The sequence below is a fragment of the Dermacentor albipictus genome, unplaced genomic scaffold (genome assembly GCF_038994185.2).
Source record: "Dermacentor albipictus isolate Rhodes 1998 colony unplaced genomic scaffold, USDA_Dalb.pri_finalv2 scaffold_13, whole genome shotgun sequence".
Taxonomy (NCBI): domain Eukaryota; kingdom Metazoa; phylum Arthropoda; class Arachnida; order Ixodida; family Ixodidae; genus Dermacentor; species Dermacentor albipictus.
Genome location: NW_027225567.1, coordinates 14,078,374 through 14,093,903, shown reverse-complemented (window position 1 = coordinate 14,093,903; position 15,530 = coordinate 14,078,374). Strand labels below are relative to the sequence as shown.

At 46.7% G+C, this 15,530-nt stretch overlaps 1 protein-coding gene across 2 annotated transcripts in view; it reads left to right on the top strand.

The window, feature by feature from the left end:
- The window catches only part of LOC139051621 (uncharacterized), a 214,268-nt gene that overhangs the window by 106,190 nt on the left and 92,548 nt on the right, over window positions 1–15,530 (top strand). For both annotated transcript variants that reach the window (XM_070528561.1, XM_070528562.1), the window contains exon 9: window positions 12,582–12,737. In XM_070528561.1, coding sequence (XP_070384662.1) covers window positions 12,582–12,737 — 156 coding nt within the window. The remainder of the gene's footprint in view (window positions 1–12,581; window positions 12,738–15,530) is intronic.

Genomic DNA, 15,530 nt, shown 5'->3' with positions numbered 1-15,530 from the left:
GAGGAGTTACAAGAGCAAAGGCCCCATGCAGGGAACATGTTGTGGGCCTGTGAGCATCTGCCGCGGCGACGAAGCGCTCATCGGAGGAGAGCTCGGGTGGAGAGGGCGCCCGAGGATGGCCACTTAGGAAGCCAATCAGGGCGCGTCCCGGTGACACTTGCTCGCCTGGCGATTCGAGCTGGGAAGAGAGAAGCACGGTTTGTGCAGGGAAATTAGCTTCGGTGTGTTAGCCGCATCCACCCTGTTGCTGTTACGGCGGCGGTTCCCGGAGATCAAGCTAAGCACCACGCGCGAGCTGGGGGACAAGGCACGAGAAGGCACCTTGATCCCCACAACACTGCATACATTAAAGAGACACTAAAGTGAAAAATGATTTCTTCCGCATCAGTAAATTACCGTTCTACAACACCAAAAACAACACTCTTACAATGATAAGACGTTTGGTAAGCCAGAAAAAGTGCAAGAACGAAATACGGGTGGCGACGCCTACTTAAGTTCCCGCACCTGGGGGCTGTGACGTCTTAGATTTTGATGGCATCTTCTAGGGCGTACTAATTATATATAGCGGTACAGATTGACTGCATTGTGTTCTAAAGGAACCAAATAATAAACATGGCAAGTTTCGGGATCCTTTATTCAGCCAACGCGGCCCAAATGCGAAAACATACTTTGGAATCCCTGACGTCATGCTGACATACTGGCGTTGGGGTTTCGGTGCGAAATTCAAATACTGATACATGAACCTTCATTTTCTCATCTAATAATCAAACAATTTTTTTTGAAATGACTGCCTGCAGGGTTCTCAAACAATGCTTCATTAGTCTAAACTGATTTATTGCTTCGCTTTAGTGTCCCTTTAAATGGCTTGCAGAAAGCTGAGGACACTAGATTTAAGTTTAAATAAATAAAAGAGCACATAACGAAACATGGACATAACAGGAAACGGCACAAGCACTCGCGAACAACTGATGTATATTGGGAAGTAAAAGGACAGTTCATGGTCTGCACATGTGTGAAGACAAAAGCCAGCACGGGTGATCAAAAGAAGACTTCGCTGGTTCTTTATCAGAACTAAGGCCCTTGTCAATTTAACCTTTCCAGCAACCTATTTTTACCCTTTCTCAAGGTGACAGATGCGTCAGACATGCAATTGCCACTCCTCAGTGTGATGAAAAAAAAGCTTCGAAAAGTTCATGGGCCATCAGTGTCCCTATTCCTGCCTTTATCTTTAATTGATCAAATAATGGCATGCACTTGCAGCTTTTCTAGTGCATGCACGTATCCCTTGTTTACTAAGTGAGGTGGTGTGTTATTGGGCCAGGTCATTGATGCACCTACCAGTCTGCCCTACGTAATAACTTCCAGAAGACAGAGGTATAGTTAAACCTCAATATAACGAAGTATGTAACTTTTCTTAACTTGTCTGTAGGACATCATGTTCTTAAAATAGAATTTCAATACAACTAAATTTCACTGCCGCCGTAAAGTAATGCCGAGACGATAGTTTTACTACTGTGCCATGACGATATGTATGCAGCACGCACGCGATTTCCAGAATGTGCTTTGCAGACTTTGTGTAGGTCTCGACGGGATTTTAGTACCTGCTGCACCATCTGGAAGATAAAAATAAAAGTGCTTCTTCTCTACAGTCAAGCCAAGCTAACATGCTAACTGGATCAGGGTGGCCAGCTGGATTATAGTGCACTAGAATGCTGAAAGGTGTGTCGCTTCATGATGCCATAAAGCGACACTGTCTGCGGCAGGCGTGCTCGAAATACATAGTCAGGGACACACAACTTGCGTGTCAGCACACTTTGTGCATTATTTAAAGACCATATAAAGAAACATTTGCCTGGTAGATGCAGATGTCTTTTTCCGAGCTTATTTTACTAATATGGATTTGCTTGTTACTTCGTAAATAAGGTGTCTTGCAAAATTTGGTTTATTTGCAGCTCTTGCTTCGCGCATGGAGCAAGATACACTAGCCAGATGGGAAAATATGGATTGTAAAGTATGCTTGAAATATTTTATGTAAAAATGCATGGCAGTGCCTCGATAATTGAAAATTTTGAAAATTAGCAACACGAACCGCGTTTGTACAGATATATTCGCGAAACTTGCGGCAAAGTTCAAGCAATGAGTATCCGCAGCAGCCGATTAGAAAAAAAAAAGTGGAGGATTGTCAAAGTTAGCATAAGAAACATAGCTCAAGCACAAAGATACACCTAATGAAGTAAGTGCTGAACTAGAATTTGTAGAAAACTAGCTTCAAACAGAAAGATGCATTGGAATACCTGTTAACAACTTGGTTGTTAAGCTCCTTATTGCATTTGCCCTCATTGTAAATAAGCTCCGTGTCATACTAGAACACATGTGACTAGAAGCACGTGGGACTAGAAACGAATGTGATACTTGGCATGTTATGTGGAGCTGTGCAATTTGTGCAGCAGATGTACATTTCAATTGTGCCTGACAGATTTATAGATGCTTTCATGAAAATATTTGTGCTAAAAAAACATTGCAAAATTATATAAATTGAAACCAGTGAAGGAATTCCAAGTAATTTTGTATTGAATGAAGCATGGTTGTCAATTTAAGGCTCTACACCCTTTCCAGGGCACAAAACAGTTTGCTCATACTGTCAATTAGTATATCCACAACACCCTGTGTCGTCACCTTTCCACCCTCAAACATAGTTTTGCAGTTGCAGAACTCTTGTTCTTCCTTTGTACTTCAATCACACTTCAATACTGACGGGATTGCACACTGCTAATTGCATACGCAAATGTGCATTCAATGTCCAAGATAGCAATTTCTGACCAAAATAAGGGAACTTTGTGGGGATGTGCGACTCTCACGCGTCCCCTGATATGTTGTTTTCCCGCACGGCTCGCGTGGACTGGCGCCCGCGGCGGTCGGAGTGGTTGAGGCGCAGTACGAGAGATAGCGCGAGTGTTGCGCTGCTAACGCCGCCGACAGGCGGGGTTACTTGGGCGCTGAAAGGCAAGGCGCTTTCTCTTGGGTTCGAGATCATGAAGCGGTGCGAACGTCCCGCGCGGGCGCCGATCCAAGCTTCTGCGAGACCGCCTCGCATGGCCTGCCTTCGAACGCGCCACCGTTCACGTGACCGTACGCGCAAACGACCAGGCGTTGGGATCCAGCATGGGGCGAACATATTCGCTCGTTATCCGGTCGCGGTGAGTCGGACTTCCAGATTTGTCGCGCGCCCATCAGCATGTTTTGTGGGTAGCAACTCGGCTAGCAGGTGTTGATTGTTTGCACTACTGTGTTGTTGTTCCTTTGTCCCAAGAGTAGGGAGGAGAACCCCACAACTTGGAGTCTCGAAAGTGTTTGTTCTGCATTATTTGGTTCCGCATTCTCGTTGGTGAGGCTTTCCACGTCAACGCTACACTTATTAGGTGCTTCGTTTTGAACAGAACTTGGTCACTTTCATTTCGACATAGAAAGTACCTGGTCGCAATATTGTTTTTTTCCCTTCTTTGTCAGCAAGTACTTCAGAGCATCCGGGGCACCCGCCGTGGTTGCTCAGTGGCTATGGTGTTGGGCTGCTGAGCACGAGGTCGCGGGATCGAATCCCGGCCATGGCGGCCGCATTTCGATGGGGGCGAAATGCGAAAACACCCGTGTGCTTAGATTTAGGTGCACGTTAAAGAACCCCAGGTGGTCGAAATTTCCGGAGTCCTCCACTACGGCGTGCCTCATAATCAGAAAGTGGTTTTGGCACGTAAAACCCCATAATTTAATTTTTTTTTAGAGCATCCGGACCAGTTGAATTGGCGTCATACATGAAAATCGGCTGAGGACAGGTATTCTCGACAACCTCATTGTCGATCTTTGTCTAGAATGCACGCTGTACAAATCAAGCTTCAAGCTGACATTCACAGATGACGATTCCTTTGCAACGATCACACTCTTCTGCAGCGTGAAAAATTTAGAGGGCTCCTTCACCTGAATGCTCCAGGGCAGCCACAGTTGCAACCCAGTGCAAAGCACGTCATGAGTTACCTTTCCCACCACCTTTCTGTTATTTTATTGGCAATCTGCTGTATTACAGTATTTTCTTTTATGTCGTGAGAAGCCAACAAACAGACACCAAGGAAAACATAGGGAAAATTCCTTGTACTTACTAATTGAATTGAAGAAATTATAAATGAAAGGCAATGAAAGTGGATGAAAAAACAGCATGCCGCGGGTAGGGAACGATCCCATGTCTTCGCATTACACGTGTGATGCTCTAACCAATTGAGCTACCGCGGTGCGGTTTCCTAATCCATTTTCTTGGGTATTTATCTGTTACTGCTAGAACTAACCTTGAGAGGGTTAGCCAGCACCACCACTCACACCTCGGCAGCAGATGTGGAACATCCTTTCTGCTGCAGGCGTCGCGAGTACGTGACCTTACTTGCTGAAGGCAGCTAGTTAATAAACCTGCACATGCTACCTGAAGGCATCAATGTTGCCGGATTTCCCCTATGTTTTCCTTGGTGTCTTCGTTTGTTGGCTTCTCATGATATGCTTAATAAAAATCGGGCCCCTCAGTTAACCTCCTTTCTTTTCATTCTTACATAATGAGGGTTTCGAAGCTGGCAACATTGATGCCTTCAGGTAGCATGTGCGGGTTTATTGACTAGTTGCCTTCATCCAATAAGGTCATATACTCGTGACGCCTGCGGCAGAAAGGATGTTCCACATCCGCCACCAAGGTTTGTGAGTGGTGGTGTTCACTAACACTCCCAAGGTTAGTTTTAGTAGTAACGCATAAATACCCTAGAAAGTGGATGGGGAAACTGCACCGCGGTAGCTGAATTGGTTAGAGCATCACACGCATAATGCAAAGACGTGGTATCGTTCCCCACCTGCGGCAACTTGTTTTTTCATCCACTTTCATTGCCTTTAATTTCTTTAATCCAATTAGTAAGTAATTTTCCCCATGTTTTCCTTGGTATCTTTGTTTGTTGGCTTCTCACGATATGCTTAATAAAAATCGGGCCCTTCAATTAACCTCCTTTCTTCTAGTACTTTCTCTTAGTGACACAAGAACCGACAATAAAACAAAATACTGCAGGCTTCATTAACTGCCAAGCGAGACTGGACTAGCTCACTCAACACAAAAAGGTTCGTATGGGAGAGTGAATGTGTCGAAGCATGCTCACTGAGGACAGGCGCCACGTCATCGTGACAGAGGCCCCCTCATTTTCGTTCATTGATGCTGCGGATGGCGCACTTCCCAATATTTTAGTACACTAATAGCTGATCATATAGCTGCATGCCTAGTAGCCGCCATTTAGCCATGCACAAACAAGAACTATGAGAGCAGCACACTGAGGCCTCCCATGTATGCGCACAAGAATCTCAAAATTTCATCAAGCACACACCTTTCGACCTGTGCTTGTGGCAGTGAAAATTGCTGGCAGAAGCAAGTGAAAATTGCTACTGGTTGCTGAGCTATCAGTCTTCAGACAGTGCTGACGTGGAAGGAGCCTCTTCAGAAGCTTTCATTGTTAAGGACACAACTGGGTTCCTTGACCTTGAAGCTTTCCTTGCTTCTTCTAAAGCCAGGTTTTAAATCTAGTTTGTCATCGAAGCATCCTGGTGGTCCTCAACTAATTTAAAACGAGGGTCTAAAAAACAGTGCCAAGCTCATTGCTGGTCAAATTTTTAATTTAGAAACTGCATTTTAGTCAATAAGCCAGGTTAGTAGCACACACAGAGGTTTCCACCTGGTGGCTAGTGTTGTCCAGGCGCAAGAAGGGGCAGCACTGTGTTGTTACTGTAACTCAGTGTCGCACAGCCATAAGCACCACCAAGGGCCCCTTTACAGTGCTCCTTATTACTTTTGATAAACTTCACTGTAGAGCAAGTATGCTTCACCGCAGTAGATAAAATATGCTTCGCATAACACAACTGTACTGCGGCAAAGCTACTTGAAAAACTGACAGAGATTTTTGGGGGTTCGCATATTTCGAATAGTAAAAGTGTCTTTCGAATAGAATATTTTAAGTTTTGAATATTTGCACACCACTACTAATAACCTGGTGTTTTTTTTCTGTCATTTGCAAGGCTGACAAGCTTTCTCTGCAGGCAGGCTTTTAGTGACCAAATCGTGCACCACATAGGGTTAAAATTGTTGCTAAATAAAATATCCATTGTTATGTTACAGAAGTCGCATATAAAGATGTACTTACAATATTTAAAAGAGAGACAGTGATGCATAAACAAGATGGCTGCAGAGACTGATTCCACTTCTACATGTCAAATCCCCTTCTGACTGGCACCACTCCTGATTACGCCGTAACATAACCCCCCGTCTCTAAAGGCGCTGTCTCTGCACTAGCCATAAGGGATGCGAACTTGCAGCAAAGTAAGGCTTCAGCTGGGACACATGCACAACGTCTGTGGGGACATGCAAGTTCAGCGGAGTGATGTCATAGTTGACATCGCCAAGCTGACGCAGTATCGTGTAGGGCCCTATGTAGCACGGCAGCAGCTTTTCAGACATGCCGACGCGGTGACATGGTGTCCATAGCAGGACAACGAATCCAGGAGGAAATTGAATGTCCCAATGTCAGCTGTCATACTGGATCTTCTGCGTGGCCTGAGACTTAGTCAGCCGAGAGCTGGCAATCTGGCATGCCGTGTGAGCCCAGGTGATGATGTTTTGAGCCTATTCAGTTGGAGTGTTCGTCGAGGAAGGAAGCAGTGTGTCAAAGGACAAAGAAGCGTGGCGGCAGAACAGAAAGTAAAAGGATGAAAAGCCAGCAGTCTCGTGATAGGACGAATTGTGGGTGAAGGTCACAAAGGGTAACGTGCTGTCCCAATCACTGTGATCATCATAAACGTACATAGACAGCATTTCGACGTGCGATTGAGCCAGTCCATCAGTCCGTTTGTCTGCGGGTGGTAGGCGCTGGAAAGTTTGTGCTCGGCAGATCAAGAACGAAATAGGTCTTCAATTACTATGGACAAGAAGGTGCGACTGCGATCAATGAGGAGCTGCCAGGTTGCGTCGTGATGGAGGATGACACGTAAAAGGAAATCTGCCACGTTATTTGCACAGCTTGTGTGCAAAGCTTGTGTGATTGCATACCGGGTCACAAAATCAGTCGCAACAGCGACCCACTAATTGCCAGATTTCGGCGCCTGAAAAGGGCCGAGAAAATCGAGACCGATGCGAAAGAATGGTTCTGAGGGCACATTGATGGGGGTGAAGGCACCCAGTGGCAGCACAGCAGGCTTTCTGTAGCGATGCACAGAGTGGTACAGGCCTAGCCAGTAGAAGTGGTACCATACACGGTCGTAAGTACACGAAACGCCGAGGTGGCCTGCAGTAGGGGCGTCATGCAACTGCTCAAGAACTCATGTCTGGAGATGGCGTGGTACAACGAGTAAAAATTCTGATCCTTCATTGCGTAAGCTTCGACGGTAAAGGGCGTCGTTGCGGAGCACGGACATATGCACTATGGGCTCCAAATGTATAGAATTGAGATTATCGATGAGAACACGTCGTGTAAGGAGTCATCACACCATTGTTCAGTGTGGATGTTGTGCAGATCAGAAATGGACAGGACGCAAGAGTTGGTGTTATGTGCGTCATATTCAGGCTGGTTGACAGGATGATGGGAGAGGTAGTCGGTGTCCCTGTGCAAATGACCTGAGTTGTATAAAACAGGAAAGGAATATTCTTGGAGCTGTAGCGCCTATATACCTAATCGTCCAGTGGGTTCTCTAAGTGAGGAGAGCCAGCACTAGGCATGGTGATTGATAACCACGGAAAATGTATGGCCGTACAAGTAGGGGTTCAATTTGGCAACTGCCTAAACTAACGTGAGGCACTCGCGTTCGGTAATAGAAAAATTCCTCTTGGCAGGTGACAGGAGGCGGCGGGCGTAGGCAATTATGTGCTCTGCATTACGCTGCCATTGAACAAGTACAGCCCCAGTTCCATGGCCACTGGCATCCGTAGGAAGTTCAGTGGCAGCAGATGGATTGTAATGGGGAGTAGTCAGCAAGTGTAAAAGGCCGAAGAACGCTTTTATTTAGGCAAGGCCCCATCTGAAAGCAACATCCTCGTTAAGTAAGTTTGAGAGTGGGCGAGTGGTTTTGGCGAAATTCTTGATAAAATGACGGAAATTCGAGCATAGCCCAACAAAGCTCTTACGTCTGTGGCAGAAGACGGAACAGGAAACTCCTGGACAGCGTGAATCTTCTCAGGGTCGGGTTGAACGCCAGCGGCACTGACGAGATGGCCAAGAACGGTAATTTAATGACATCCAGAGGGGCACTTGGGTGAGTTCAATTGCAGGCCGGCGCATCGGGAAAACAACAAGAATAGCCGATAGACGTGTTAGATGATGCATGAAAGTTGGTGAAAAGACTATGACATTGTCTAGATAACACAGACATGTGGACCATTTATAGCCACGAAATGAGTCGATCATTCTTTCGAAGGTTGCCGGGGTACTACAAAGGCCGAACGGCATAACCTTGAATTGGTAGAGCCCATCTGGTGCTATGAAGGCAGTTTTCTCATGGTCCATGTCATCTACCGAGTTTGCCAATAGCCTGATCGGAGTTCTATAAATGAAGAGTACTTCGCTCCGTGCGTGCAGTCCAAGCATCATCAATATGCGGCTAGGGGTAGACATCCTTGCGTGTGAGTTTGTTGAGGTGCCTGTAATCTGTACAAAAGCACCAACTGCCATCCTTTTTCTTGACGAACACATCAGGGAATGCCCACGGACTGGGAGATGGATCGATAATGCCTTTAGTTAACATCTTATCGACTTCTCATGGTATCACTTGTTGTTCAGCATGTGAAACACGATATGGTCAGTGGCGTATCGGATTGGCGTCTGCAGTGTACATACGATGGGTGACCAGCGATGTCTGGCCTAAAGGGTGGCCATCAAGGTAAAAAATGTCGCAGTAAGTTTGCAGGAGACGGCCTAAGTCAGCAGCTTTTGTCGGAAGAAAATCAAGTGCAATCATATTGCCAAGTTCATCTGTGAGAGTCAGTGCATTGTAGGTTCCTTTAGAGGGCGGCAGAATTTCGGCGTCAAGAGCCAATATCTTGCAATTGTTCACAGGCGAGATGTCGCCCAAGGACATGACTGGGAAGAATTTGAGTTGAGAAGTTAAAATTACAGAGAGAAGTTTGATTGCCAATAACGCTGAGTACGGTATGGGAACAGCCAAGTTTCTTTGAAGCAGCTTGTCAGCGGTGGTACACAGATGCCATCAGGAACGGATGGGAACGACAGTAGAGTGACATACGTAGTGGAAAGCATATTTAGCGCCAGCGAACAAAGACAGAAGGGAGACAACACCACAATGCGCTATTGTGGTGTCGTCTCCTTTCTGTCCTTGTTCGCTGGTGCTAAATATATTTTCCAAGTCAGTTTACCAACACGCCCAACAAATGGCAAGTACATAGTGGCTTGAGGTGCTGGGCGGATGTCTTCAAGAGAGCATAACCATGGTTGTGTGACTGGTGGACTATAGCAGCCGTGGGGCAGTTCAAGCTAAGTGACACTTGACATGTAATCAAAGAGGGCTGAATGAGACGAAAAAAGTCTAATCCAAGTATAACATCATAAGGGCATTGTTCCAAAACGGCAAACAAAACAGTCATTATGCGCCCCACTATGCCAATGTGAGTGGTACACATACCAAGCACGGTAGGCGTTCCTCTGTCGGCCACGTGAAGGATGCGTTAGGATGCCACGCGGAGGATGCGAACTTTGTTCAGGTGCTGGCACTATTGGACACTCATAACGGATACATGCACGCCAGTGTCAATGAGTGCTGGGACACTGTCGCCATCGACTAAGCCGTGCATCAAATTCTGTGTGGTTGGCAAAGTGATCAGAGGGTTTTGCGGTCGAGTCGTCAATGCACCATCACCTCCGGGGGCTGCATCCTTAGTTTTCCGAAAACAGGCGTCGGGGATGGTGGGCGACGAGCCTGGGGCAATAGGAGCTATGGTCAACGAGCTGGTGGCAAACGGGACTGGTGACATATGAATGACGAGGGACTGTTCCAAGGAGCACGAGTGTCATTGTTTGGCTGTTGCAGTGCCCATGAGAGCTGGTAATGACGTTCGCTCTGTTCGGGGCTATAGCTGATGAATGGTGGTTGCAGAGGGGAGGATACAGTATAGTTACTAAAATGGCGAGCAACGTGACCAATACGCCGGCAGGCAAAACAGATTGGCCGATCATCTGCGGTTCACCACTCGTCTGGATTTTGGTAGCGTGCAGGATACCATGATCCAGTTGATGGACCTGGAGCATGAGACAGCTGTGAAGCGGCAACGGCGCATACAGAATGAACTTCAAGATTAGCTAATTCTTCGCGGACTATTGCCTGCATAAATGGTGCTGTAGGCAAGTTGTTCGGCTCACTGGAGCGGGAAAAAAGGGCTGCAAGAGCCATGGCTTCAAGTTCTTGCTGCACAATCTATGTCAGGTCATCTGATGATGATGGTCGTGGCACTGCTAGACTTTGTCGCAAGAGCATGTCGCAGCTGTGTTCGGTAGACGTGCAAACTCCGCTGCAATGTGGCCACTCTTGGCCTGCTTAAAGCATTGACACTCTTTTGTGATGTACTGTACTGTTTCACAATTTTCGCACAGGAGCACGTTGACAGCATCATCAGTAATTCCCTTCAGTACATGTCCAACCTTGTGTTAGCCATATTGCTGTCGGCCTTACGGCACAGAGCCAGCGTGTCCTGGATGTAAGAGACGTATGATTCTGTGGACGTCTAGGCGCAGATCGCTAGTTCTTTTTTTAGCGGTGTTCTTCCCCCCAGCAGGATGGCCGAATGAGTCCCTCAGCTTCTGTTTGCTTAGGTCCCAGTCATTAGGCTCTTCCTCGTAGTTGTCATGCCACACCTTCACAGTGCCTTGTAGGTAGAAGACGAAGTTAGCCACCATAATCGTCGGATCGCATTTGTTGTGGGCACTTATATGCTCATACGTACAGTCTTCCACGTTGAGGAGGTCTGTTCTGCAGAACGTTCCTGGATCCCGCCGCTGAGCCAGCACAACCATCTGGCTTGTAGGTGTTGATGTGGGCCGCGCCATGTCGGGTCCTGTTTCGTCCATCATATTGTCCAGTCCAAGGGGATGACCACTGTGGAGCTCCATTGTTTCTCATGGGTACCCAGCACCTCCACCAATTTGTGACGTAGCAGGAGTCGCATATAATGAATTTTTTATAATATTTAAAACATTTGTATTACAAGAGAGACAAAGCCGCATAAACAAGATGGCTGTCAAGACCGATTCCACCTCTACAAATCAGATCATATTCTTCTGACTGGTGCCACTGTTGTTGCCACCCACCATAGTGGCATAGTGGCTTTGGCATTGTGCTGCTAAGCCTGAGGGTGCGGGATCAAACCTCGGCCATGGCATCGACGTTTCGATAAGGGCTAAATACAAAAATGTCTGTGTACCGTGCATCGGGTGCATGTTAACCCCAGGTGGTCAAAATTAATCCAGAGTCCTCCACTACAGTGTCTCGTAATGATGTTGTGGTTTTGGCTTGTGGTGTGGCTTGGCCAAGCAAGAACTGTGAGAATAGATTGGGCACGGTTCGGTAGCTTCTATGGCACCCTCCCACTTGAACCAGTCCACATCCTGAGCACACGGTATCCTTGGTCCTTGCTCGGCTGGTTAATGTGGCATGGGGAGCTTTGACTGTGCTGTGCCAGCACAGGTTGCACTCGCTGCTGGCCGCTCCAGTTTAGACATCTTGGTAGATTATCGATAGCAAAATGTGCAAATTGGATGTGGCTACTATCTGTCAGTCAAGCTGGTGAAGGACAAAGCCGGCCTGCACTATATAGTGTGCACTCAAGCCCCGTCGGGCACAAACCAAACGCTGTGTATACGCATTGCAGTTGTATCTAGTAGCGGTCTGCTACGTAACGTAGATACTGTGGCTCTGCGGGATGCTGCAACGAGTCCATTGGCTGAGAGCACTGCGACTCATTGAGAACAACCATGCTTTGCTTACGTTTGGCATGTTGTAAGCGCCAAAGTCGGAAGTAGTAACATCTATGTTAACATGCAAAATTAAACTTGAACTGCGTGCCATACTGACGTTCAGTAGGTGAAGCGTTGTGTGCACATGCCGCTCTGTCGTAGCCTTCACAGTGCAAGGTATTGAGGAAGGAGCAGAAGCACTGCAAAGGGCATGTTTGATTGCTAATAACTCCGCTTCTGCTGAATGCATTGAAGTACTTCTGCAGCAAAGTATTTCTGAAAATAGCCTATTTTAACTTCAAACGAATTTCTCCACTTCGGTAAAAATTGGTTCAGGGCCCCTTTAATACTGCACTGTAGCATATAGCTCAAGCTGCAATAATGTAGGCATCATTTATTGAACTGTTAATAGCAACACTGAGTGTCCAATCTTTGAGTTTTTTTTTTCCTCGAAAGTTGTAACTGCCCGTGTGTTTTTGCATCCTGTTAAGAGTTTATTTGCCAGCCTACTTGATGTTGCAAGGTCCTGTGAATACGATTTAGTTTCCTCTTTTGTTTCCTGGCCAGGTGTACAATGGACTCGAATCCATTGAATACCTCATTGAGGACAAGCTGGTGTATGTGGGTATGCCCTGTGCAGCGTCATATACCTACAACGAAGGCAACTCAGATTGGCACCGAGCGTTAGTGGTTGCCCTAGACCCTGACCCCAGCACTTGCCAGGTAAGGGCTCTTCATTTAGTAGCCTTAAAAAAAAAGTCAGGACGCCTAGGTATAAAGCTAAAATTTATCTTCTGTGGGATCTAGGGTGGATTTAGGACATCGTTAAAAAATCCAAACTCAATGGAGTGTTTGTATTGTACTATGTAGGTAGGGTTTTCATCTTTTTGCACACTGTAGTCTGGTACAACTTTGGAAAGAAGGGGAGGCATCACCCAGATGACCGAAGTGCGACAGCCGATTTCCTCCGTGACTAAAATAGTCCTGCTTAAAAAATCGTGCTCCTGAAGCACGTAATTCTCGGTATAAAGACTATTGTATTTTGATGACTGTTTTAGTAGAGCTCTCGTATGCTACAGCACATGCCGGATAGCGACAGAAAAATAACCCCATGCCTTCTATGATGCTGCCCGTCGTCTGCGCTTTAGCTTCATTGCAAGTGACAAAAGTAGAAAGAGCAGCTCTGCAAAGCTTTTGCGCTTGTTCACATGTACACGGCGTATCTACTACTCATTTTCCAACCTTAAAATGAATCAGTTGCTATTGAAAAAGTACTTGTATAAAGCAATGCATTTATCACAACCATTACAAACCTGGGGCGAGAATACGGTCGAGGCACGAAGGTACAAAAATGCTTCATTTATCATTTTAAACAAATACTCGTGGTTTTAAATAGCATAAAATTTATATTTTTTGGTTTTGTTCTCACAAATTTTTTTCCTTGTCATTATTATTATTATTAATTTTTTTCGCAAGCCTGCAATCTCGCCAGTTCGCGTAAGGCATTGCGTGCTAGTTTTCTGCCGGGGAGCCCAGCGAGCTGACATTGAACTTTGTTGCCGAACGAGCCTTGTCTCGCCTCAAATGTCCACACCACCAAGGAACCTCGACAAGAAGAACAAGAGTGGCCATATCCTGAATAGCGATTCACGCAACATGATCCTCCACTGCTACACGTATTGGCGTAACAGGGAGCCTGAATGCAGCGCGGAGGCCACGACCAAGTTTGTCGCTGAGATGCTCGGGTCAGTGAAAGCACAGTGTTCAAGGTGAGGAGGGAGGTCAAAGCGTCGCATATTTCGGGTGCCAAACTGTCGACGCCCTCGTGAAAGCACTCACAAAATGCGGAGAAAATAAGACAGAGGACGATGTATGACAGCTTCACGTTGTGCGCGCTGAGGTCAGGTGTGCACGATTTCTTTCACCGCAACGAGATACTGACGGTCGAGAAGATAACTAACGAGTTCTCAAAGCGTATGGATCTCCCATCACTGAATCGGTGTGCTGTGCGTCGCCTGCTTGTCGAGATCGGATTCAAGCACGAGAAGAGGAGCTGCAATTCGCTGCTTATCGACCGGGATGACATCGCTGAATGGCGGAATCACTTCCTTTGTGATGTGGAGCGCTACCGGGCGGAAGGCCGAAAGATCTTTTTCCTGGACGAGACATGGGTGACGGCGGGACACACTCGGTCGATCGTGTGGACAGACAGCGTGGTGCAGAAGCGCAGACGCCTGTACGCTCGAGCAAATGGCCTGTCGACGAGTCTGAAACAACCTTCTGGAAAAGGCCAGCGCCTTTTCCAGAAGGTTGTTTCGTCGACGAAGGATGGCTTCGTCGACAGCTGCTTAGATATATTCGGAGGCCAAAAAACAGGGACTACCATGAAGAAATGGACGGCAATCGCTACGAGGGATGGTTTAATGACGTTCTGCAGAAGTTGCCAGCTGGTAGCGTCGTTGTTTTGGACAATGTACCTTACCATACCCGGCGAGAAGAGAAATTGCTGACAACAGCTTGGAAGAAGGAAAAAATACAGGAGTGGATCAAAAGCAAAAGCATCACCTACAGCAAAAGTGTGGTGGAAATCTGTTAAAGTTGGTATCATCTGTAAAGCCACACTTTCTGAGCTACATCGTAGATAATGCAGTTGAAAGTGGGGGGGCTTGCATTGTACTCAGGCTCCCACCGTACCACTGTGAATTTAATCCTATCGAGCTCGTGTGGGCAAAGGTGAAAACGGCATCGCTGCGACCAACAGAGACTTAAGCTGTCCACGGTCGAAGACGTCTTGAGGGAAAAAATCAAACACTTAATGATGGTGGAAGAAGGACGGGAGGAAGAACATTCACCGCGTGATGGACCTGGAGGCAGAGTTCAGGCTTGACATGTCTGGGAGTGACCACACCCAACCCATCGTCATCCAAGTGGGTGAAGATGACACTGAAGAAAGCGACTCCGACTGCGAGCTGTACGGCATTGAGCCACTCGACGAAGCATAACAGCTTCTTATTAATGAAATATCAGCCCTTATTAGGGCTGCCAAAACTTTGCCGGTGGGTTCACAGCAGCCAACCATCCTCCCATAACCTCTCAAATAAATAAGTAGTTCGTTTGGTGACATATTCCTTTTAATGGGAGCTCAACTCTGAAAAAGCAACGTCCTGCACAGATCGTGCTCAATATAAGAACTGGCATGGAAACATGTTCAAATACAATTATTATCCCTGAATAACTATGTGGAGCCCACAATGCTCATTCAGGCAGCCACTGTCCAGCTTGACACGAAAAAGCACTAGTCAACGCGAAATTGACAGCCACTGTTAGTAGCCTGCACGCCAAAGCACATTCATCTGGTTGCATTGTTTATTTTAGTTATTTGGCTCAGGCAAATAATGCAAATAAGAGAGCAGTTATAAAGCATCATTAGCTTAGCGAGGCCCAAAGTATTCACTAGGGCAGCCATTTTCGAGTTGATGGGCCCTATGGTGAAGTAGCAGCAGCCGAGGCGAAATT